Source organism: Grus americana, chromosome Z (genome assembly GCF_028858705.1).
Source record: "Grus americana isolate bGruAme1 chromosome Z, bGruAme1.mat, whole genome shotgun sequence".
In the NCBI taxonomy this organism is placed as follows: domain Eukaryota; kingdom Metazoa; phylum Chordata; class Aves; order Gruiformes; family Gruidae; genus Grus; species Grus americana.
The window spans coordinates 86066383-86092905 of NC_072891.1; the positions used below are offsets into that span (position 1 = coordinate 86066383).

Sequence of the window (26523 nt, forward strand, 5' to 3'; positions counted from 1 at the left end):
CTGCCCTACCATTCATTTCTTCTTTGAATTGCTGTATCATTATGTTGCATGAAGTTCCTACCAGGAAAACCGCTGTCATTTTTTTTTCTCTTTGTACTGTTCCGTGAAATGATCACAAAGTTCTTCAGAACACCAATCGAAACTTAAAAAATAAAATAAAAACATTTCCTTTATGAAAGCTCAATGACCTTTGACATCATTCACTATTTAGAAACCCATAAAAGAATAGATAACAAATATATGACTCACAAATTATCAATTATGAAAAATAATCTTGGGTAGAATGCTACACTAATGCAAAAAGATGGATTACTTGTCATAAACCAATAAAGCTTTTGTTTGCGAATCCAATATCTCATTTCTTTCTTTCGTGTTGGGAAACTTCAAATGATTTTTAAACTGCATTAACTTAAAAAAATGCAACTATCATAAAGGTGAACACTGAAAACGCCCCCAGAAATAATCTGTCATTTTTTAACCAATTTCTATTTTATATTCAACTATCAGCTCTAAAAATCAAAAGTCAGCAGAGACTAGATCCATCACAGAGCAACAAGATAGTCCTGTACTTTAGAGGTGTGTGGGGGTGTTGGCTCTACCATCCAGATCTTAAAGTGGTGTCAAAGATGTGCCATATTTGTCACTGCCAGGCAGACAATAGAATTTAATTAGTCTATAACCGCATTTTAGAGCACAGACAGCCTGTTTTAAAGCACTCCTCCTGCATTAGAATTCTTCAGGGTTTTGGGTCTACTTTGCTCTCTGTAACTTGGGGGAGGGGAATATTTGGGGGTTTTAATAGAAGAAATGTGAGAAAGAGCGGATGCCTGCAGAAAATAAAATAAATACCAGCCTCGGAGTACCACGGTGCAGTGTCGTCAGCTGTCGAGGGGTTACCTACGAAAAACCCTGGCCGGTGATGCAGCAGAGAATTCATTACACTTGCTGACTGGCAAATGACAGGATTGCTCAAAACAGGAGATAAACTGAGATGAGCTTTATTTCCATCCAGAAATCACAAACTCCCTGCTCAGCCTTCTGCCTTCTCTGCAAATTGTGAAACCAGTGCTTGTAAAGAGAAACCTACCAGCAGGAACGCTACTGATGTTTATAAAAATAACTGCTACGAGTCTCAGTTCCAGTCTAGTTTGTGACGGTCTTTTCACATAGAGCGTTTGCTTTGCCTCCGCCAGAACCCGCACTCCTCTTTGGCTCAATAACTTTGGTCCCATCAAGTCAAGACACCTGGTTTAAAACACCGTCACCCCGTATCTTGCACTGTGAGAAACAGTTGAACGATTTAATTAAAATAATTTAATTTAAATTAGGCGTATGAGACATTGTAAGTAAAGGAGCAGAAGGGTGAGCGCAGCGATCCGGAGGCAATGAAGCATACTAACCAGAGATTCCCAGGTTCAGATCCCGGGGTCAGATTTGCACTCCCTGCTCCCGGCTTCAGCTGGGAGTGTGCCTGGAGGTGGCTGCCTCTGCTTCGGGAGGATGGAGGAGCAGGGCTGTGTGTCGGGGGGGTGGGGGATTAACTACATTGTCACTTACTAATGACAGCTGCCAGATGATTAGAAACCACATTAAGTTCTTAACTTTAACTTCGCTAATCAGCAAGATCAAACTCCTACAACTGGATTGGAATTTTTTTTTTTTTCCTATTAAAAAAATAAAAAAGAGACAAAGATTAAGAAGAAAGTAGTTTGCACGTTTGCTACTTACTCAGAATGTAAGGCGGTGAACAAACACACAGTTGGAAAAATGAACTTTGATGGAATAAAATACTCGACTGATTTGGACCAGCTTCAACAGCACCATTTACAAGGGCTAAGTTTTCTTATGCATACAGGACAAAGGTTTTAATTAATATTATTTCTTCCTATCACATGCTGACAATCAAGAATCAACTAAAAAAAAAGGGAAGCTTTATGTAAGCATTTTGGCATCACATTCTTCAGGAAAGTGGAAACTGAGAACAGCAAGACTGTGCTATATTTACTGTGAGAAAGGAAAAAAAAAGAAACCTTGCAGAAAAAGATCTGAGTAGCCTTTACCATAACCATTCACTGGGTAGGCTGCTGGTCACGGCAAAATATATACATTTGGGAAACTTGTGATTTTGCCACATTCTCCATGTAGACAGAAACCTTACTTCTTCAATACTAACTTCAAAACAAATTCAAAACAGATGGTTAATGGTAAGGCCATAATGATTTTTTTTTCTTTCTTTTTTAACCTCTGACTCTGATAAGGCCGCTTTCGGAAATACAATGGTCACCCAACCCTTTTACGGTTTTAACAAACCTTTACTTCTGCCTCCTGTTCCATACAATGTAGACTCTATGTGCACCCGTGCCGTACCAAATTACAGATAAAGTTACAGCAAATTTGTTTTCTCAAAAAAGCAGTGAGGCCTACCATCCCTTGAGTAATAACAGCCTTGTCTTTCATTCAGGAGCAGCACTGGCATGATTTTCTCTCAGAAACAACCGTTTCTCCCCGTGACAACCATTTCCCCCTTCGCGCCCCGCCATCCCTCGGACGGGCTGACCGAGTTCTCGGCTCCGAATAAGCAAAGAAGTACGCCCGAGAGAATCAATAATTTACGGAGATGTGTCTTGTTCGTACTGATGGAATCAAGGTGCCTAATAAAAACCTGAGGCAGCCTTGGAACAAAGCAAAAATGTCTTAAAAAGGTTAAAAAACCACAACCCACGCCCAAAGTCATTCTTGTGTGTGAAAGGAATACTGACATTATAATGACCTACTAGAGTACTACAGTTCTTTTCCAAATGCTCTAGCTAATAGACTGTGATAAATAAATAACTTTTTAATGTGTTTCACTGGAGTTGCACTAGGGAATATTAATATTCGGTATTAAAAACACTATTCAGATTGATGTGAAGCTGTAATGCTATGAAGATAGTGACATAACACAGAAACAAAGCTGAAACTAGAGATTTCATTAGTTACTCCTTCTTTAAAATAAACCACTCCAAAATCTTTCCATGATTACTTGCTAAAATATTGTGATACTATTCCTAAAAGATGAAAATCAAGCACATTTAGGGAATAAGCATTAAGTGTTGTTAATGTGGCCTTACGCTGTTAATCATTATCTTGGGAAAATTATATTGTGTTTTATATACTAATACTATGACATTTTTATTAACTCATAATCCCTCTGCTAACAGTGGTGCTTTAAGCAAGTAATAATTAAGATGGCAGCAAATATTAAAAATACCTACTTTTAGATTTTTCAGTCATGTTAAAGGGATACAGCGGATGCTGGTACTACAGGTTCTTTAAGGGAAAACAGCAAAAAGAATATTGTATACCAAGCAGAAAATACTCATTCTTTCTTTATTAAGGAAAACAAGCTTAAATAATCATTAACAGTATGCCTGACAGTACTGATCACTCGCCTTCAAAGGAATTAGCTGACTTTAATTATTAAAAATACATTTTTCCTGGAAATTTGTCATTGCAAAATAGAGTTTCAAATATGTACACCTGTGCCTTCTACTCTGAGATAAGGAAGAGATTTTCCCTTGCCCTTATAAATGAGCACCAGAAAGAGACAGACCTCAGGAGAGACAGGGCGAGAACAGAAAGATTACGCAAGCTGACTTTATTAAGATGAGAATAGTCCAGAAAGGAGCATCTCAACCTAAACAGACACCACGCATACGTTTGCTTAAGAACTGAGGAGAAATATAAGGAAATAGCGAAGACTCATGCATTAGTTCTGCCAGGGCTACTATTAAAGTAGACATTTACCTTCAGCTTAACGTGTTTACCCCTCAAATTATGATTTAGAGGAGACGTACTGAGTGCAGAGAATCACAGATATGCATTAATATTGGATTGGTTTGGGTTTTTTTTTAATCATAGCTTTCCCAGGTATACAGTGCCACGTTCTGTAGCGATGAATGCAAAATACGTATTCAGTATATCAAAACAGATTTAATTTTGTTCATTTTTGAGCACATTTTTTTGCTACTTTTTTTTTTTTTTTAATGGGGCCAGGAAGTGTCTGTCTCTGTTCATTAATGAGCAGTGTCTACTTACGGAGGCCAGTCAATTAGAACTGGAATACAGGCACGTCTAATCACAGCTACTATACGGCTGTGGAGAGAAAATCATGTCTCCTATTCAGCCGGTGCTGCACGCTAATTGCCCGAGAAGTTCCAATTGCATAATACCAGTTTTAACAGATAACTTTGCAGTCCTGACAATAGCTGTGAGAGAAACGGTCAATCTCAAAGAAACAAGACTAAATTACGCCAATTTTTTTGCTTTTGCAAATCAGTGGGCTCTTCTTAGAGTACTTGTATCTCTGGAAAGCAGTTGGTATCTTGTAACTTCAGAGCTACACTAATTGTGCAGATATTATTCATGGAAATGTACAAACTCCAAAGATCTGCCATGCAGTTGCAGGTCTATTCAGTATCAGCTGCAGCCATTTGGCTTACAGTTATTAATTTTATTTTCTCTTCAGTAACAATTCCGCTTACAATGTTAGTTATCGCTACTGGATAAGTGTTAATACTTACTCTGGAATAAATAAAACCTACCAGTGAAACCAAAATAAATTACGTTTTTAAATTATGCTTCCTTGTTTATTGCAAAGTTATAAACACATTTTGGGATATAAACACATATTATTTTACTTTTGAAAAACAAACAAACTAAAAAAAATGCTGTTTCTATCAAACAAGTGACTACGAGGTTTACAGGCTTTTATTTCAAGGTCATCTGAAATTCCCTTTTCCTGCAGAAGCTAGATCACTTAAGCATGACACTTGGTAAAAATTTAACATTCCACCCACACTCTGAGTGTTCCATGTATTAAAAAACTACCTAGACGACACTGTTTCTTGCATTTATACTTAACTAAAAGGATCTTCAAGGCAGTTTTTGCTCCTCTTTATATTGTCATGACCAGTACAAAAAGTTACTGTGCAAGATATGCCACTGCAAACACCCAGCCTTTACCAACAACATGGCCAAGGCTACGTGAGGATTTTCTTCACAACTTTGCAACTGTCAATTTGGCCTTTAATTAAGAAATCTAAGCGAACATTCTGCCTAGGTAGTAATCTGCTTGAAGCAGCCTTGTCCCTGAGACCTGCAGCCGCTGCTTCGGGCCAACACCTCAGAAAGGTGGTTCAGAGAAGCATCATTTTCCTGAAAGAATGGTTTTAATCCTAGTTCTTCAGGTACGGAAAACGCCTTGGGTGGAAACATGTTTACCCTGACTAAACTATACAATAAAGAGTACGTTCATAATGTGCTGTATAACTCGTGCCTAATGTAGAAGAAAAATGAAAAAATCCACCACTTGTCAACTTCTTAAGTATTCTTTTGTAACATCATGCTTCTGCAGCTTGTCCACTTGAAATAAAGATGGGCCACAAGAAAGGGGACGGCAGAACGCACAACCATTTTTCACTTCAATTCCCTGCTGTCCTGAGGGGAACAGACTAACCATCCATTCTCCCTGCCACTTGTCCCGGTTCGTGGTATCCTCACCACAAGCAGCATCGCCACTCGCCAGTTATTTCCAAGTGGGAAGCAAGCTTTCAAACACTGTCTTACCCAAACCAGCCATTTTCGGAATGGGAAGCATGCAGCATCTCTCTTTTGCTAAAAATGTAGGATAAAGCTCTGTATGGCAGACAGTCCCTTTTTAGAAAAAGGGACAAACCCTCTTCTTTAACTTTTGCAATTGTTACCTTGGGGTGTTTTTCTTTTGAGACTGTGTACAAAACTGGTAAAACAAATTATTGTTAGTCATGTGGCATACAATCATAAAATTGTTTTGGTTGGAAAAGGCCTTTAAGATCAAGACCAACTGTTAACCCAGCACTGCCAAGGCCACCACTAACCCATGTCCCCAAGCACCACATACACATTTTGTAAATAACCCCAGGATGGTGACTCCACCACTGCCCTGGGCAGCCTGTTCAGTGACGGACAACCCTTTGGGTGAAGAAATGTTTCCTAATCTCCAACCTAAACCTCCCCTGGCACAACCTGAGGCCATTTTCTCCTGCCCTATCGCTTGTTACGTGGGAGAAGAGACCGACCCCCACCTGGCTACAGCCTCCTTTCAGGGAGTTGCAGAGAGCTGTCAGGTCTCCCCTCAGCCTGTCTTCTCCAGGCTCAACACCCCCAGTTCCCTCAGCCGCTCCTCATCACACTGGTGCTCCAGACCCTTCCCCTCTCCGTTCCCCTTCTCTGGACACGCTCCAGCACCTCAATGTCCTTCTTGTAGCGAGGGGCCCAAAACTGAGCTCAGAACTTGAGGTGCAGCCTCACCAGTGCCCAGTACAGGGGGACGATCGCTGCCCTGGTCCTGCTGGCCAGACCATTTCTGATACAAGCCAGGATGCTGTTGGCCTTCTTGGCCACCTGGGCACACTGCTGGCTCATACTCAGCTGGCTGTCGACCAACACCCCCAGGTCCTTTTCCTCCAGGCAGCTTTCCAGCCACTCTGCCCCAAGCCTGTAGCGATGCCTGGGGTTGGTGTGACCCAAGGGCAGGACCCGGCACTGAGCCTTGTTGAACCTCACACAGGTGCCTCCGGGCATCGGCCCAGCCTGTCCAGATCCCCCTGTACAGCCTTCCTCCCCTCGAGCAGATCAACACTCCTGCCCAACTTGGTGTCGTCTGGCAACTTACTGAGGGTGCACTTGATCCCCTCCTCCAGATCACTGATAAAGATACTGAAGAGATAAAGATAAGAGAACTGGCCCCAGTACTAAGCCCTAGGGAACACCACTTGTGACCGGCCACCAGCTGGACTTAATTCCATTCACCACAACTCTGTGAGCCCGGCCATCCAGCCAGTTCTTTACCCAGCAAAGCGTATGCCCATCCAAGCATGAGCAGCCAGTTTCTCCAGGAGAATGCTGTGGGAAATGGTGTCAAAGGCTTTACTAAAGTCTAGGTAGAAAACATCCACAGCCTTTCCCTCATCCACTCAGCGGGTCACCTTGTTACAGAAGGAGATCAGGTTAGTCAAGTAGGACCTGCCTTCCATAAACCCATGCTGACAGGGCCTGATCATCTCCTTGTCCTGTACATGCTGTGTGATGGCACTCAAGATGATCTGGTCCATAACCTTCCCCGATTTCGAGGTCAGGCTGACAGGCCTGTAGTTCCCTGGATACTCCTTCTGGCCCTTCTTGTAGAAGGGAGTTGCATTGCCTAACCTCCAGTCAACTGGGACCTCCCCAGTTAGCCAGGACTGCAGATAAATGATGGAAAGTGGCTTGGTGAGCACTTCCACCAGCTTCCTTAGCACCCTTGGGTGGATCCCATCCCATCCCATAGACTTGTGTGTGTCTAAGTGGTGTAGCAGGTCACTAACCACTTCCCCTTGGACTATGGGGGCTTCAATCTGCTCCCCATCCATGTCTTCCATCTCAGGGGGCTGGGTACCTGGCATGTGTGGCACTAGTAGAAACAAAATATGTTCTCAGCCTTTTTCATATTAATGGTCTGGATTCCACATTCTGCAATCAAAACTGAAATTATAACATTGCATGTTAAGCAATACAAGCAGGACAAATATTTTCATGATGCATAGTTAAACATTACAAAGTTACCCTAAGTGTTTTCACTCCAGTAAAATCCAGCATATTGAAAATTACTTGTTTTTTCTTCATTCTTCCACCCAGGCACAGATGTTTAAAGTATCACCTACCAGCTATGTACCTAGTAAACAAGCAACTACTCTATAGGGATCAGCACACTGAAGATTCCTTAAGGAGCATTAGGAAGAAACTGATAGCTTCATTTCTGAACAGGCTGCCTTTATTAACCTTTTGCACATCTTATTTTCAAAAGCTTTGAAATATTGCTTCTCTATTTGATTTTCCTTACTTGGGCATTTCTCACCAGCATATGATGTACCTGGTTATTGCCTCTTTCTTTACTACACTGAAAATTTTTGCAAAACATTATATTATATTATTTTAACTATTGAAAGGTCCAGTAAAATCAGTGTGGCCCAGTCCTTCCACTTCAAGGCAAACCATTATAATACCTAACCGCTGCTAAAATAAAAAGGAAGCGAAACACTCTTTGTAACATGATTTTATAATGTGTTGGTTCTCATATGACTCATAACTAAAAGATGATGAAAAAGCAAGAGATTTTATAATCCACCCATGTGCACTATTTAAGTAATGAAACTTTAAATGGCCAAGATTTCCTCCAATGACTGTGAAATAGCAACTCGGGGAAGCCAATGATGATAAGGTACACAATTACATTCTCCTTAGAACACCAGTACTAAATAATTATCCAAACTTAATATCAATGCTATCTGAAGTCTTTCAAGTGCAAAGTTTTTTATTCAGGAGAGTTTTGTACACTCAAGAGGACAGTGCAAGTAGGAATACATGTTGCAGTGCAAACCCCCTCTGCCACGTAGACACGCTGGGTCAAACGCAACCACTCTGCAACGCTTCTAGTAACACCAGGCAGCTGGGAATTGCCTTGGACATGGTTTGCCTTATCTGAAACATACTGCAGACCACACAAATTGGTTGCCTAGATTTCTAGTCACATCACTGCCATAAGAGGAAATCTGAGCTTGTTTTTAGAACTTTTTGGGTAATACTAAGTAAGTACCAGATGGTAACTAATAGTTTGGGTTGATTTATATAATTTTTGATCAATCACATTTCGGTGCATCACACGTTTTGGTGTATCAAGCTACAACAGCATTTTAAAAGCTTTGATAAGCAAAGTGGTCAGTTTTCTAAGTAGGAGAAAAGAGGTGGTAAGAATGGTCTGGTAGTGAAGGGAATAGTCCAAGACCTGGGATACCAACACTCTATTCTGCCATGTATTTCCTGTTTGAGAAATCATAAAGCCTCTTTCCTTAGTTGGTCATGTAAAATAAGGAAAGTATTTCCCCACACTGCATAGGTGCTTTTGAGATTGAACATTTTAAGATGATGAACTCAGAGTGGAATCTAGGTAAGTACCTAAAATAGATATGCAGGTAAAATAAATACCTAAGGGAGCAATTAAAGTGCCTAAAGGTAGAGCTGGTGCCATTTTAGACACCCCAGTGTGAGTACCCCAGTCACCTGGGTGGTGATGGCAGAAGTGACACTGAACCGAAAAAAGACACGTGCCCTCCTGGATCAGTGGCTGGGCAGCACACAGGATGCTCTACATCACCAGAAACGGCACCAATTCTGCACTTAGGCAATGAATCACACTGCTGAACCGGTTCAACAAGTACACGTCCACTCTATGCAGGAAGTAAAATGAAAGTGAGTTTTCAAAAACAAAATACTAAAAGACATTTTAAAGCATATAAATATTGCACAGTCTTTCCTTGTATCAGATTTGCCAACAGTCAACATATCAAACACAAGCTGTGGATTGATGACACCAAGTATTTCCACAATAGCATTGCTCGTCAACTGCTATGGTTAAGTAAAGAGGGGTTTTTTTAATACTGCTGGTGCTGGTATGTTCTATGAATGGTTAATAGATCTGAATGGTCATATATATCAGGATCTGCTACATACATGTTTCTTTCCTATCCTACTTTCCAAAATCCAGCACAGAATATAGTTAAGTGTTGCAGAAAGCTCAAATCCCTGTATTTTTGCAGCAGTCTCACATTAATTCTGCTAGTCTATAGAAAATCAGGGAAAAGGAAACAGGATTTAGATCACTTTTCTTTTTGCCTGCTTCATTTCTGAAAAAAAAAAAACCCCAACAAACCCTAAACAAAAAACAAACAAACCAGAACAAAAAACCCCAACAAACCCAAAAGCACAGAAGTCTGGTCTACTTCATTCTCTTTCCTGCTGGTGGAGATACAGCTGACAAAAAGCTGAAAGACTCTTGCACGTATGTGCAACCTGCATCAGAAATGAACCTTGTGCTTGGCTTTGCCACTGCCATGCCACTTACCTCTGCAAACCTCTCTGTTGAGAACAGGCAGTTTTGACAGCAACAGGAATTTTTGGAAAGGCTTTTTTAGGACATAAGAAGTTTTTGCAACTACCTTACCAGCACTTCAAATTCTAGACAACAGGTGGCAAAGACAATCTGATCGTCCGCTTCACCCAGGTTTAGCAAAAAGCAATTTGAGGGCATTTATGTGTTATATCCTCAATAATGGTATCAACAATGGCAAAATCTATAAGCTCTTAAATATATCTGCAAAATTCTGATTCTCCTACAGTTACAGTGTGGGAAAAAAGGAAAATATTTAATGACCAACACAAGTGCATTCCCATTCCTGATGGTACCATATTGACTCTCCCCCAAAATACAACCTCTCTGCTTCAGCTTTGAGAGGAAGTTGCTTCTGAAATACAGAGTAGTGATCATTTCCCTTTTTAATAGGGAAAAGCTAAGCAACTTGACAAAATTACTGTCTCATTTCCTGCTAGAAACCAGCTCTTCTTGCTCCTGTTTCTTTCTTGGGTTCAATTAATTAGCATGACACCACCACAATTAAATGGTGTATGTGCAAGAGAACTAACACTTAATCAAAGGCCAGGGATGCTATTATGTCATTTTCACACATGAATTGTGTGACATTAGAAGACAAAGGAAAGGTGAGTTAGACCAGACAAATGACTTGGATGCAGGGTGAGTCATTTTATCAATATTTCAAAGCCTAGGAAAGAAATGTATTTTCTACGTGCACGTATACATACGTACAGAAATATTCAGAGGAATAAGAACTGGAATAGAAGAACGTGTTCACAGAAAGCTTTGAGGACATACTGGAAAGTATGCGTGTGATCGGGTGAGGGTACTCTGCTTCCAAATGAGAAAGGAAACAAGTTTATTTTATGAGTAACTGTTAAATGTTCAAGCAGGCAATTAAAGTGCTTTACTGAGGCCATTTTGGGATACCAAACACTTTGAAGATTATATATTCCCTCGTATTTCATGTTCAATGTTCCTCTAAGTAAAATATGTGGTTCCCTTTAGTTACTCAGATATGAATTGTACTTTAAAGGCAAGGGGACATTTTTTGATAATGCACATCTTAAACTTTTCATTAAACTACCAAATTTAAATTCTACCTTTTTGTGCACTCTGACATTTTTGTCTGGCATTTTCATTAATTTTGCGACATACATAAATGTAGCTGAAATGTTAACTGATCAATACTTTGTCTCTCTCATGTAGCACTAGAGCGAAGCTCCCTAAGGACCACGCAGTGGTACAGAAATTAAATGTGTAAAATATCAAATGTTAATGTTAAACACAGCAGCACTTACTGTATAACGACTGAAAAGGCTAAAAGAATTCCAAACGGACAGATGGTAGCACAAATTATCTACAATCACATTTAAAGATTAAAGTTTGTCCCGTAAAATAATTCATTGACTCACATTGAAGTGTGTCCTTTTACTGATAGCTCAGTTGTCCAATTATTTTTGTGCTCATTACAGTGAGAAATGACAGTACTGGACAAAAAGAGTGTACACTTTTTTCCCCCTGTGTTGCACCCACTGACATCTGCAAGAACACAAATGTCTGGTCAAGAAGCTGATGGAAATTAGACCCAATTTAGTAGACATTTCAGTGCCCACAGTAGATTAATCTAAAGGAAAACCATCCAATTTTGCATACTCTAATAAAGTTCTTCTACCCAAAACATACCATATTAATTACTGAACTAAAATTATATAAAAAAATAACTGCCAAATAATCCAAAGGTCAGTTTTAAATACAGAAAATCATATGAATTTACAGCAAAAGCTCTCTCTACGTATTCTATTTTTTCCAATGCATTTAGGTGCTTAAGAAGCAAAACCACAAACACGTAAACATTCTTAATCAGTCTCTAGACACAACAGGGCTACATGCTATATAATAAAGCTGTTCTGGAATGGAAAGATTAATTTAACATTGTTGCTATATACTTCCTCTATTTAACAGGAAATAAATCCGAAAAAGGAGGAGATAATATCAAATCTTCTGATGGTTCAAATCCAAAGTCATATTCTAGTCAAATCGACCTATGTTTCATGAGATATTTACAAATACTTCTGAATATCTGAAAAATAACAGCTAATAATATGTCACAGTTATATTAACATGAACATATAAAAAAAAATGTGTGGGTAGCAATTATTCTGCTGTGAATTACTGAGGCACAGAAAAAAAGGAGTCAAAACCTTAATTCATTCAGGGAAAATCCCCAGTGAAGGCGATGAGCTTATGAAGTTCAACCAAAGCAGATAAAATATTGTTTAGTTGAGGAAATGTATAATCCAGAACATTGAAAACTTAACTTCTAGGTTTCTGTACTTCTAGGTACACCATGTGCAACAACGGTCATTGAGCTGGTGCCTTTGGACAGATTTGATGAAGAACCATGCTAAAATATTAAAAAAGTATTTCCTTTCCTAAAATATCCCAAATAGTAAAGGTTTGAGACAGCTAAGTTCTGAAGTATAAATAATCAGCAAGCCCCTTCAATGGACACCTTTAGTCTCAACTACTAAGACTGTGACTGTCCAAGGAGAATGACTTTAAAATGAGCTGCAGTGAACCCTTCCGTGTGCGAAGAGCATAAAGCAGACAACTGCCGTTCATTATTCAAGCCTTTCTGTGCATTCCGTTCTTTAATCTCTGATTAATTACAACTAACCTACTATGTTTCTGAAAACTGATCTAGTCTGCCAGAATTTCTTCACCTGTGGTCTTCTGTAACAGTAGCCCCATCGGAAAGTAAAGCCATGGGGTGAGGTACGAGAAAAGGGTACCTGTAATTGTAACGCCAAGAACTTGGGGCAATGGGAGATCTGAAAAACCAACCCTCGCATACACAACTTCTGTGAAATGCCTGTAAATCTGTATTGTGATCTAATTCATCAAGGTACGTCTTCAAATCCAACACGAAGGAAGAAATGGTAAGTTTAAAAGTTTACTTCTCGGATATTACTTATTAGTCTGCCTGCAGAGATGGAAACCTCCAGAACAGCCTATTTCTCATCTCCTTTCTGGCACTGACATTTTGCTGTGACATTGTTCAACCTCTGGGAGACAACTTCAAGAGGAGATACGATTTGTATAATAGGGAAGAGATGAAAATGATATGTATAAGTACAGCTTTTTTATAGAATCGATTAAATTCCAGTGTAACCTTAGTGCAAGCATAATTCAGCACTACATGTGCCAGTGAGACACTCTCAAGATTTTTCAAGGGCCTATGACAGCTATGAAACTCCAGAAACCATCTAAATCCAAAGCTTATGATCGTGACAGAAGTTCATGTAGATTTGACTTGGCTAGCAAAAATGTATCCTTTTTTTTGCCCAACATAGGGATGATTTGATCCTTGGAGAGAACAACATCAGGTTGAAAAGCACAGACCAGACCTTTGAAGGTAGAGCAGGAACACGTCTGTGAAGTCACAGTACTGATGCAGACATAACGTATGCATAACTACCACATCCACCACAGAGCAAAACAAATGCTAAAAAGAAACTAAAAAAAGTAGGCTTTTGAGACATATATATATATGAAAATACATACATAACATCAGGAACACATTTCTACTGCAATTGACTATAACTACAATAAAGACATACAACTACTACAGACCTCCCTGCTCAAATTTTGTGTTTCAAGTATTTCCAACTACCTATTATGACACTGAATTTCTTCTATAATTCGAACCAATTACAATTTCACAGCAACACAACCTCTTCCATGGCCACAGCAGCACATCACGAGAAAGAATTGATTTCATTTGCCCCAAAGAATAGGATGTCTTTCTGTTACCCCTTCTTCCACCACTAACAGGTAGGTGTTCCACATCCATATTAAAATCAGTCTTGGACAGATGAGTATTTACTAACTGGAGCAGTAATAGCAATGTGAACATCTGAGTTTTCCTTAGAAATCTGCATTTTCCTCTGAAGTATTGATCATTTTAAGTTGACCTAATGACAGATCGTCTTTCTAAAGTAGACAGTAACAGTTGTATGTAGATTTTTGCACATAGTGTAGTTACTACGGACATCAGTAAAAGTGTAGAAACGCTCAGAATTTGAACAGCATATGTATCTCCTGTACTCCTGATGAACATTGCAACCAAGGACCAACAGCTTGCTACCATCCTCTGACAGGCTACAGGGGGTTTAACAAGTCAGCACAAAATGAGCCCTGCTAGAAGAAACTTCCTGCAAAAAACCATAATTAACCCCATTTTACTGCTCCAGTGCAGCCAGCTCCAGTGCCGGGTTTGATTTCTCCAAATTTGAAGCACCTGAGCTTCAGGCACCCAAGCTAGTAGCACTGTCACCAGACTCCCTCCACAATGATTCGAAGTAAGACCAAAACCATTCCCTGTTCATACTTATGGTGGACAGGCCCATAACTTCAGTATTTCAGCCAACTTAATAAATTTAGATGATCCAGAAAGTGAGTCCATGCATGTATTTTTACTCCTGGTGGGACTCCCACAGGCTAAAAACAAACCAGGACTCTGGTCTTGTTTGTAGCTCACATTTTTGTGAAAATAAAAAGACACTCCTTTGGGAAACACAATCTAATTTATGATTATGCTTGGAATTTTCCAAGTTTAACAGGAAAATAAAAGTTACTATTAATGAAGCTAACGTTTATGGTGAAACAGTAGTTCAATTTAAATTACTAAAAATGAACTCACAACTAAATTAGGAGCAGAGCCTGATGTCTAAAAGGTACTAGTCTGTTTGCATTCATCATTTTATAGTTGTGGGGTTTTTTTTAATTTTGTTCTGTTTTTTAAACCAAGAACACTAAATTGTAGTAAGGAAGCAACTATTTGGGATCAGGGCTTTGTACTTCAACAGAAGTTATAGGTGTAACGTATATTCACGTGTGGAGGACAAAATAACACTAATTTTATATTCATGATATCTAAAAACATTCACAAAATGGTCAAAACAGGCTTTAGAGTAAATATGCAATATACAAGGGAGCCGAACACAATTTAACAGAAGTAACGTGTAAGAAGCTCAAGGCTTGTCATCCATAGCTCACTGACTGTATTTTGAGTTGTATGACTTGCTTCTGTTATTTGTACAATTGTAGCTAAAAAAACCAACTACCTTGTTTGTGTGACATTTTAAACAGAATTACTTTTTTAAAAAAGGTGAATAAACCTGATTCGCGGTATCTTCGTAATGCAAAGTTTTAAATAAAAAAAAAAAAATAGTCAGACCAATCTCTCCCCCCATCAACACCGTATTATCTCTCAGTTTAGAACACACGTACACCAGGGTGATTAACAACAATATAAAGAAGATCATACCACAAAAGCAGCAAGACTTCTTGGGGGAGAATCCCAGTCAAAGCAACTGCTTATGTAGTAGGCGGCACTTATGAGCACCATGACACAGCGCTTCATCCGGCCGAAGTTTCTCAATAGTAGCTGTTAAAAAGATGAATCAATGAAAATGCTTCAAAATCCCAAAAGTTTCAGAAGAGGCTCATGCTTACAATATTGTCACTCTTAATTTGGGTGAAGATTGAGAAAATAACATCTTAAGATGTCTAGCTCACAAATTGAGAAAGGTAGTTTAAAATTTGAGAGATTTGGAAGACAGAGAATTTGTTAGTTGTGTCAACTGATATTTGTTGGATTTAATTCTAAACAGCACACAAATTGTTGTTCCATTTTAAAAAACTAGCTGCAAAATTTCAGGAATTGTTTGGTTATTAAGATTTCAGAGTCTTATTAAGTAGGCAAGACTTTCCCCCTTGTCAAGAACTTAACAAACTTTGGCCTCTCTCAATAAAAAGATGCTGTAGGACACTAACCTGAAGCCGTGCAAAATTATTGCTCTAATCTAATTAAGATCACCTGCATCCTTTACAATCAATTTTTCTTTCATTTGTAACAAATTTGTCTGCTGTGATGTATTTTGACCACATGTTTTTAAGTATTTATCAAAGTGACTTTAACTGCATACATTCAGTCCATATAGAGATGAGACATAACAGTGCTGGGCTTTGATTGAGGAGAATACCCTTGAATCCTCTAAAATGGCAATTCGCATGACCAAAAAAGTGAACAAACCAGTGAAGGATTTAATTTGTGTAGTCAATAGCACAGAAAATGCTAGGTAGGTAAGATACATTCACTCTTGGAAAATATGGATGTTTCAAAATCAACTGCATCAGTCATACATAAAGATTCCTTCCCCTCCCCACAACAGTATTGTGGTGGGGTATCCTGTGCAAGCTAATCTAAAAAAAAAAAACCCAAAACAACCCAAAGTGGGTATTTAAAGTTAACTCCTCTTGCCACCGGCAAAAAGCACAATGGCATTTTCTGTTATGGGAGTGGGGAGAAGAATGTATCTTGAATAAAAGGCCTTGCTGCTGCTTTGCAGGAATAGTGGTACAAAATGCTGCTTTAGTAACTGCATTATTCAGAAGAGTAAAGAAAGCAGCATTCTGCCTCTTGAAGTCTTTTTTAATGACATGCATCATACGATTGATATAAAATTCATCCAGCAGATAATTTAAATTACGCTCCAGTCTACAAGCTTTCTGCAAAATAAAAACCAGTTTCTAGACCTTTGCCTTTTCATTGCAAACAACAGAAGTCTTGTTCCTACAGTCCAATCAGAAGCCCAGTTCTCTCCATATAAAATACATCATTTGTGGAACATGAAAAACTGAATCGAAAGTAGTTTGAGTGGGGAAAAAGACAAGATGTGTGTTTAAATAATTTTTACTAAAACATTAAAATTGTGAGTGGCAAAAATATCCAGAGAAAATAGAAAATGGGTCCAGACATTTCCTACCCACAGGACTCTCAAAAGTAATTAACAGTTTTAGTCTGCCTTCACCTTTGATTCAAGCCTTGCTCAACTAACTTATTTAAAATTTGGCTGAAAGAATGCTGAAAGACTCTCTGCCCTGCAACAAATGGGAGATCTTTCGGGTCAAGGTTAACAGCAAAAATTTATGCAAGACTTGGTTTACATGCACCTGTGCTATAATCTGATATGTGTGGAACCTGATGGTTTCAACTGTGTTCTTATTCACGTGTTTCATGGAAATTAAGCTGCAATTTATAGAGGAGACACAATAAACCCATGTATTTTGTTTCTGCCTTTTCCGACCTATCATATTCTTTCGTAAACAGGTAATGAAAATGTTATTCTTTCCCCTCAGCAGTATGATACCAGATATTTGGATGCGCACACTTGATATTAAGGCTTTTGGAAAGGATTAGTGTTTCCTTACTCTTTACCTGTTTAGACAGTCTGTTTTCCTCTTCAATGTACTTCTGTTCTTTGGGCATTAAGGTTTGTATGCTGGCTTTCACCTGTGTATTAAAAGGGGTGTCAATATTTCAAGCGTACTCACTGCTTGCTAATAAGACATGCTTCAATTTGCAAAAATTGCGAAGTTTCAAAGCCGTGGCTGCCAAGCCCGCGACACATAAATGCACACAGAGGCATGAGTTGCTGCTCCTTACATTAGCAGCAATAGCAGCGGCGGCGGCAACAAAAAGAGTGGGTGTGCCAGGCAGTGGCAGAAGAGCATTCTGTAGTATACATCTAGGTTTAGAGAAAATGAGGAATGACAGAAATTCTCTACAAATCAGGAACAAAAGCTTTCATGAAACTGAACTCTTTAGCAGTACAAAAAAGCCAAAGTTAAGACTTACAGCATTAAAAATCACATCTATTTCAAGATAGATGACCCCCTTTGTTGGCCCTGTCAGCTGCTTGTTTTTCAAGACGTAGGCTTTCTGTTCACCATTTTGAATCTGCAGGAAAAGGACATGACAGCCGTCTGTCTCGCGGTCTCCGCTGAATACACCCCCCCGGTGACCCCTGACCCCCAGCTGCTGAAACTGACAGAGAACCCAAAACAACTGTGGCAAGTCTGACAAGTACCTGTTCATTACCAGGACCGAGTCTGTCAGGAAAAATTAACTATCATGGGATTCAACATGGCCGTGAATTGAGTATGTTAAAATTTTAGTGTTCTTATTACAGACCTTGGTTGAGAAATGACAGACACAGAGCTGCAAATCTTTTTCTTTTTTTCTTTTTTTTTTTCTTTTTTTTTTTCCTCTTCCCCCCCCTTCAGCAGGAAAAATACAGAGCAGTCTGTCAGGTGAATGAAACTTACAGACAGCAACGGTATAGCAACTTTGCCTAGGAAGTCAGCACTCCGATCGCGGTCTTCGTCATAAACTGTCACCTCAAGCACCGAGTGGATGTCTTTAATATTGCTACAAAGAGAGACGCACACACGGAAGAGAGAAGAAGTCACCTACGCCAGCAGGTACCAAGGACAAAAGCGTGAAAGGTTAGCAAAACCAGATACCCGTCTATTTTTCCAAGCCATGGCAGAGCACAGAACATAAGGCATCCCTCCGTACAACCCAAACGCTTTCCTAAGGGCTGCAGTGATTGCTCGCTCTCTGTGCGAGGCTTTCCCAGCAGAAGTTTTCCGACGGATGTTGCTTTAAATCCCCTACCTGGGGTTTGCACCGCATCAGCTGCAAGAATAACCAGCGCGGAGCTGCACTGGGGGATTTACAGCCGCAAGCAGCAGGACTGGGAGCCTTTAAAGACTATCGCTTAAACACCGCTATCCTTGCAGCAATTCTTACTGCAAACACTGTGAAATCTGTAGGTTTGAAAACTAAAATAATTACAAGCTACACAAGCACATCCTTGCACTGAGAACAAGGTCTTTAATTCTAAAATCCTTGCTTAATTACAAATATACAACAGTGATTACAACAAATTAGGAACAAGCAATACGAAACAATGCTTTTTTTAGCTACTACTGGGTTTTGCTTGCGAGCTATTAAACACCCCACCACCATGCACAACAAATGTCACTGTATATTGCAAACTCTCAAGTGAAAAATTCACATTCCTTCTTCGGAGAAAAAAAGGGAATTGTTTGAGAGAACTCATCTTTGATCAAATGGCTGATCCAGGAAATACAAATTCAAGCACAGCAGTTTAACTTCAGTAAAATATACGCCTCCAGATGAAACTGGATTGCTAGCCCAAAGTTAATTAACAAATCTGAGGATAAATAAAATGGTCAATGCAAATATACACAGAAGAGAGGTGAGAACTCTCCTTGAAGGCCTTTTGAGTTTTTCTATTTGATTCCTGATAAATCTTTTGTCCTCTACAAAACCAGGCAATTTCTTATGCAGAGAACACTGTCAAGCAGTAAAGGTTGATTAGTTATTGGCTCTATTAGTAGATAATTAAATATAAAGTAATGAAGAATTTAGCATGGGTTTGCAGATGCATAAATGAGAACTACATTAATAAGCTAATAAGAAGTACAAATGTTGTGAGATTTTTTTCTTTTGTTCTGAGTTCATTCCTCACTGCAGGGCAAGAAAAGCTGCGGATGCCAAATATATGAACGACAAATTGAGAGGGGGGAAAAAACCCCTAAAATCAGACTGTGTTTTGAGACTAATGGCAAAACACAGTATTTCCATGTATGATACAGTGAAGTAAGTGTGCATAAAGCTAAAGCTTCTACTGGTTTTGCAGTGGATTGTGAGCTGATTTCAGCAGCAGAGAAACCTGCAACGGATCAGTTTTGTACTCATCGGTGTCACATTGCCGTCAGACAGAGAGAAGCAGGGAAAAAAGAAGGCAACTGAGCAAGACAAATAACAGGAACATTTTGTTAGAGGAGGACTTTTTGTATTTTGTCAGAGCCTTTTACAGTCTTCAAAATAACAGAAGGATAAAAAAAACCCAACTGCGTCACTTCCCAATAAACTCAATGTTTAAGGCTGCATTTTACCCAGCGGCAGCATTGTACTAGTATGGTATGAGATGGTATGCGAGAAGTGCAGTTGGTAAATGGAAAGAACAAGTGGAAAGTATCTGATCATCATTCAGAGAAGTATGAATGCATTTAAAATTCCTTCCTTTATATAGTTATCTAATGTTTATTAAAGTTAACAACCACATTTTAATGAAGGGTGTAATCACAATATCCTTTTTTCTACCCATCACACTGGATTTGGCCCTTGAAACTCTCACTGAAGGTAGTGGGAGTCTGGACTGCACAGCATTACTCATACCTGGTTTCCAAGAAACAGACGTTGCTCCTTCACCTTTAAAATAGTACCCCTTCTCTAATTTTTTTCATGTTTTTAAGCGTCTAAAAGGTATTCAGCTGTGTCATTTAGAAGTATCAGTATGTCATCGCTATCTTTCTTCAGAATGAGCAGTAGGCATCTTTGATTCACATGTACATCCCCTTCAAAACAGCAGACAGACCACCCCCCCCCCCCTTGCCCCCAGAAAAACTCAAAACCAACCCCCCCAAACACTCACAAAATCCGAACACCTACAATGTGAAGATTTTGTTCCATTCTGGATTGAGGTTCTTGTAGACGGTATGTGTCAGCAGTCTGTCATTGTTCAATTCAACTACACAGAATGGGTCACTTTTACCTGTAAGAGAAAATTTTGAACAAAATTTATGAACTAAGAAAACCCACCATAAGCAAGGTTTAAATAAAAATTAGTTAGGGTTTGTTTTTTTTTTTTTTCTTCTTTTCCTAAGCTGCATTGTAATTCTCTCAGGAATTAATTCCAGGAAGCCTTGTGGTCTGCATTATATTCAAGATGATCACAACAGGCTGTTCATCTCCGTAATCTGTTAACATTCTTCACTAAAAGAACATCTTTTTTTGTCTTTAAAAAAAAAAAAGAAAAGAGAAATAAAACCCCACCACACAGACTTTTCTGATGAAAAACCAGCATGTTCCTAAAAGGTGCCAAGCACCCTTCTGAGACAGCTAAGAGAACCTTACTTTAATGGTGCCAATCCTACGTTGCCTGTAATGATAACGTAATTAGAGCATTTTGATATGCAGGAAATGTATTATTCCATATTATTTGTAATAACATAGCACCTATGATAGTTATCCAAAGATTACTATGCCCTACATGTTTCATGCTGTACAAATCCTCTCCCCAAAATCAAAAAGCCTTGAAGACAGCCACAGATAAAAGCCTAACACCAGAGAAAATGGGCAAGTACAATTAAACAATGAGATGATATCAGCTGGAATGATGGGCTGTAGTCTCAGCACTGCAGAAGCTCAAATGTGGTTGAGATTTTTGTATACATTAAAGCACAATGAAGTAGCTTTGCATATATTTACAAGAAGGTCCCTCAGCATGAAAGCCACCACAGGAGAAAGTATGAAGATGCTGCTTTGAAAATGTACTATGTAGATAATGGAAGCAGTATCCTAGGCTGGATATGGAAGCTCATTTTTTTATCTAAAATAAAAGAATGGGGAAAGAGAGTGTGTGTGTGGGGGTGCCTCTGAATGCGAAATAAGCGGCTTATAGCCAATGACTGCAGGTGAGCAGTGCTTAGATACCAAGCAAAGAGTAAGAAAAACCATTCCAACTGAAAGTTTAGGGGGAAGACATGAAACTTACAGGAAGCTTTTTCATAGACATCCACAAGGCCAATGTTTGTATTTGGAAAGGAGAAAAAGGAAAGTTGACACCTGAATCTTGTGTTTAACAACAGTTAGCTTGTGTGAAAAAGGAACTCTCCAAAGAGGGAGGAAGTAAAAGAAGGTAAGATTGCTATCTCCAGGGTTTTGGGGCAACCCTGAAATTTCCTGGAAGGGTAAGAAGGTGTTGCGAGGAAGATCTGAGGAACAGCTATGATGAAAAGAGTAGTAATGAAAACATGAGGGGCATGGTGAGAAGACAGTTGCAATAAGGAGGCAATAAAGGGAAGAAATCACAGTGTGGAGTAAATTATTTAACTCATATTTCAAATTATGACAGTAATGACAACCGCTATAAATGCTGGCCAAGACAAAGAGATGTGATCCCTCTTACTTATTTTGATTTCCTCCAGTAATCGAAAAGAACATTTGCCTTTGGCACAGAATACAAGTGTATGCATTATTTTCACGTAAGGCTACAAATATATAAGTAGAAAGCTGTAGAATAAATTGCTGCTACCTGAACCCAAGGGAAGTTTGTCTGATGGAAATTAACAACTAAGTTACATACTACAGAGTGGTTCATTCTTGTCTCTGGACCTCCCATGGACGGCAAAGTATTTGAAAATTATTGAGTGTTGGCATTGGCCTTCCACAATCAAATCTAGCACACTAAGCAATTGTATTTCACAATGTCTTCAATAATTCTGTAATGCTTTGTCATGCATTATAAGAAGCCATAAATTGAGTAGCTCAATGGGGCTACATTAATGATATTAGGGAGGCATGTAATTTGTTTCATACCTTACACAAATGACAATGAAATCAATATTTAGACAAAGCTGTCTAGGGGTCACATCTCCCAAACTGCAGTATTGATTCAGACTACATCAGAGGTTAATGTGCATATTATTAACTTTAATGATAAAGAATAATTGTTTTAAACACATTGTGAATTACAGTTAGAGTTGATGTTTACCTTCCCTAGAAAACAATACACTGCTGAACCTTTCCCATTAAACTTGAAAAATGGTTAATTCATTACTCAGCAGAGATGGATGTATCACACATCTCAATGTTTTCCTACTTCACAACCATAAAAGGTGGTAGGAGACTTAAACATATTTATTTAGGTTCTTTAGGTTTCAGTACTTGAGAAAGAAACACCCAGAAGACAGTTAAAACAACAAGGCAGAACTGACCTAGCAGGTGACCTAGATGGTATTACTTCATCTTATTTTTTAAAGTATCATCAGTCATATTTGCATATGATGATACAATGTGATTTGTGCTTATTAATTGTATACAGACACAGGAAAATACACTGCAGTGTCTGAAGGCCACCTTCTGTAAACAAAGTATTTACTACATTCATTTATTTTCTGCATCTGTTGACATGCACTTTTTCAATGACTCTCCTTATAGATTTATATGGATATCAATCCACTTAAGAAAGCTAAACAATATGTAACATCAATCACAGAGGTCCTCAATCAAACCAAAGACAAATGGTTTTCAGAAATAAAAAAAATCCCCCTCTCACACTCAACATTTCATGTCTCCTCCCCCTATAACTTGAAAACAGTTCAAGACCAAATTTGACAAAAGGAAATATTGTGAAATGGTACAAGGGAAGGCCCAAATATCATGGTTGACAAGTAGAAGTTTCCCAGCTATGAACACCTCTGCTAAGGAACACTGTTTTTACCATATGAGGGGGCTATGAAGTTCCCATATGCAAAGCCCTTCACCATCGCCTATGGGCACTTCTCCCGTATGCAGAAACACTCATAACCAAGCTGGGTATCTGAAAGGCAACACTCTTTGCTGACGTGCTAAACATATGGTATGTGCAAACGTTATTTGGATACCAACCCAAATAAGCAAACAAGATCCAGAAAGACAAAGCCAAAGCAATGTACAAGTACTTGGTGAAACTCATATCCATCTGTCATTTTCCAAGTTCTCATTATTAGAAAGAATAACTGCAATCTTAACTCTGACAGCCATGACAACCTGCTGCATTGTAAGAGTGTTCAAAATAATGGGATCATTCCTAATGAAAGCCTTAAGAGAGCATTAAAATATTAGAAGACGTCACCCTTAGGTCTCCTTGGTCTCTAGGAGGACCAGGGAAATCCGAGAACTTACAATGTATATTCATCACTATATTATTCAAGACCTGTACCTTAAGCACAACACATACTGTAATCAAGGCAGCCTCAAACAACTTCTGTCTAGTTAATGCAACTAGCAATTTCAAGTAAGATAGATAAATGGTTGTCCTCATTTTTACAATAACCACATGTGTTCAGAGAAGTATGCGCTGTCCATCTAGCAGTTCTAAAAGTACACTTAAAAACCTTCAATTAGACTTGTGCCGCCTAAGCTCAATTACATCACTCTAAATTATGTTGTCACCACAAGTAGGCCCTTCACCACAGGCTAAATCACAACTGTCATATATCACTGTGTATCACCTGTCACATGTCAAGAAATTCTACCCAAATCCCTGTGTCTGCTGAGGATCTTCCAAATAGCCCACTGCTCCGTGCCTTTCATAGGCCTCTAGCTACTGTTCCAGTGACTTTAGAGGTACTTAACTGTATTGATCAGGAGGACACCCACAAACGTCTTCTGAATACGGCCCTAAGCATGTGCTCAGTGCTGTGCAGAGAATAAGACAACCCAGCACCCGCCTAAGGCCCTTACACACTAGTATGCTCCCAGCACCACCGAAACCAGCACTCACGATTTCGAGTAATACCACGACCTCAGTGGGATCACTAATCACTATTGCACCTAGCACTGTTTGAAGGAATTAATGAGACAAGCAGGTGGTAAAACCAGTGAAGTACACTTTCCCACTGACTGAAATCAGACCTGCAGTAAACCTGCAGTAAGAAGTAAAACAAATCTCATTAATCCATTTTCGTGCTTTTCGGACTCTACTTACACAGTCCTAAGGGCTCCTGAAATGGCAGAAATAAAGTGCTAATTCACATAACATGCATAATAGTCTGGAAGGGAAAGCAGCCTCTCTTTTGATGGATCTCCCTCACCTTCTTTCCCTTTTACCCATTACAGACATGGACTATCTGAGAACATCCCCTAGAAGGAATCCTACTTTGTAATGTAAGCTCCCACTGAAAAAAAATAAAGAACTACTTATCTTTTGAAGCTTCCTGTTTTATTCATCATGCCACACATCATTGCATCTAGCTTGACAGACACCCTTACTTGTGCTATACAGTATTACATTTAATCTTTAGACAGTCAACGAGACCACAGCACAAACTGAGATTACTTAGTTCTAACTAAAGTATTTTTCTTCAGTCAGCACTGTGTTCCTCATGTTGCGCACTATACACACATTAATTAAACTGTTGGCCTTTTACTTGTCACCTTAACTATCGGAACTACTGCATGCCCCTGGATGAACTGTACACCCATCAACACAAACCAGCCCAACTCTGCAACAGTGGTTAAGCTGCAGGAGAGGGTAACCAGGAACTAGAGAGGTCTTTTTTGTTATTTGCTTCAAAAGTCAAAGTCCCCCACAGCCCAGGAAATTGTTCACTAAAGAAATAAAGTAAGTTTGGAGCTCAGATTCATAATCTGGAGCTCAGAAGGTTGGCCATTGGAACAACCTTTTTCTCTTGTATGTATATAAAATACACCTTTTCATCACAGAAATGAGTGGCAATTTTTAATTGCTTCTCAAAATATTTAGAAAATCAAAACAACAAAGTCTCAACCTCCACACAATTTTAGCTTCTGTATTTTCTTCTCAAGTAGCTACAGCACCACATCGCCTAATGGTTTTGCTGTGTTTTTCTCCTGGACAAGTTTGGGAAAGGCCCTTTCCATCAGTTCAAAGACCACAGGACTTCCACATGTGTGTATCAGCTGGCTTGCTATGCTGGAACTCATCAGCAAGCACCAGAGATGATAGGTGGCTCATGAACCCTTGTGAACTGATGTTCTAGGGCTGGTGGACTGGCCTCAGACACATGCCACTGCAGCCCATCTGCCAGGCTGGACGTGAGCTGGACTCTGTCCACTCTAGTAGGCAGCTAAACCAACGAAATGTTGGGTGTCATCTCAAGTTCAACTCTGAAAGTACTGCTTTTTCACAAGTGATTGAATGACGTGTGACCAATTCAGATGCAAGTATCTTTTGTTTGTATAAATATGAACTTTACCTGAATATTAGAGCTGTCAAACTGCAATACAATATAATTCATATTTCTGGGCAAGTTAAACAGGTATGTCCTTCAACGGTCCCTTAGGGGGAAGTTGTCTAATAAAAAATTTTGATTCTTGGTAGATTGTTTTCCCAGCAAAAATTCATTTTGGGGCACAGCAATTCTTCCAAACGGGGACTTCAACATAATTGCACTTTTGCACTCACTTTCTAGTTCCAATTGTACACAAAGCAGTTTTCTTTGACAAAAAGCTATCATCAAAGCTTAAATTTACGTGTCTTGCTTGCCATGTTTCGTACAAGTTAAACTGTGATGTCCTTTTATTATAAAACTCTATCAAATACATGCATTTTTCTCCAGAAAACTGCATGTTGTCTGCATATTACTCAGTTAATATTGTAAAAAAGGAGACTTTAATATACAAGCATATGGGAACATTCATATTTTACGTAGTAAGATGATTCCCTGTTTTAGAGAGGAAAAACCCACCTGTGTACAGTCATAAACATCATGCTTTCTGGCAGAAAGTCATCTCCAGCACTGGCTAGACCAAGAACTGATTTCAAGCAAATCGTTAACTTTATTCGGCACTAAGTATTACATCAATTTTACAGTGTTCAAATTGCATTATCCAAACTGAACTAGAATCAAAGACTACTAAATGTTTTGGATAGTTTTAAAAATTTAATAGGAGAGTTCAATTCCATTTCTACTTCTAAAAGTCAAGTTCAGAAACCACAACTTCGCAAAGTTCAACCAAGTTTAACGTGGTTATGAGAGCTGAGATATTGTTTGAATATTTCATAGGCTAT

General features: G+C 39.0%; 1 protein-coding gene across 2 annotated transcripts in view; it reads right to left on the minus strand.

Annotated features, from left to right (window-relative positions):
• MCTP1 (multiple C2 and transmembrane domain containing 1) overlaps positions 1-26523 on the minus strand; it is a 283726-nt gene that overhangs the window by 78297 nt on the left and 178906 nt on the right. For both annotated transcript variants that reach the window (XM_054810646.1, XM_054810645.1), the window contains 5 exons: positions 20379-20481; positions 18161-18263; positions 17691-17792; positions 17271-17345; positions 15318-15437 (listed from right to left, as the gene is read on the minus strand). In XM_054810646.1, the coding sequence (XP_054666621.1) occupies positions 15318-15437; positions 17271-17345; positions 17691-17792; positions 18161-18263; positions 20379-20481 (503 nt within the window). The remainder of the gene's footprint in view (positions 1-15317; positions 15438-17270; positions 17346-17690; positions 17793-18160; positions 18264-20378; positions 20482-26523) is intronic.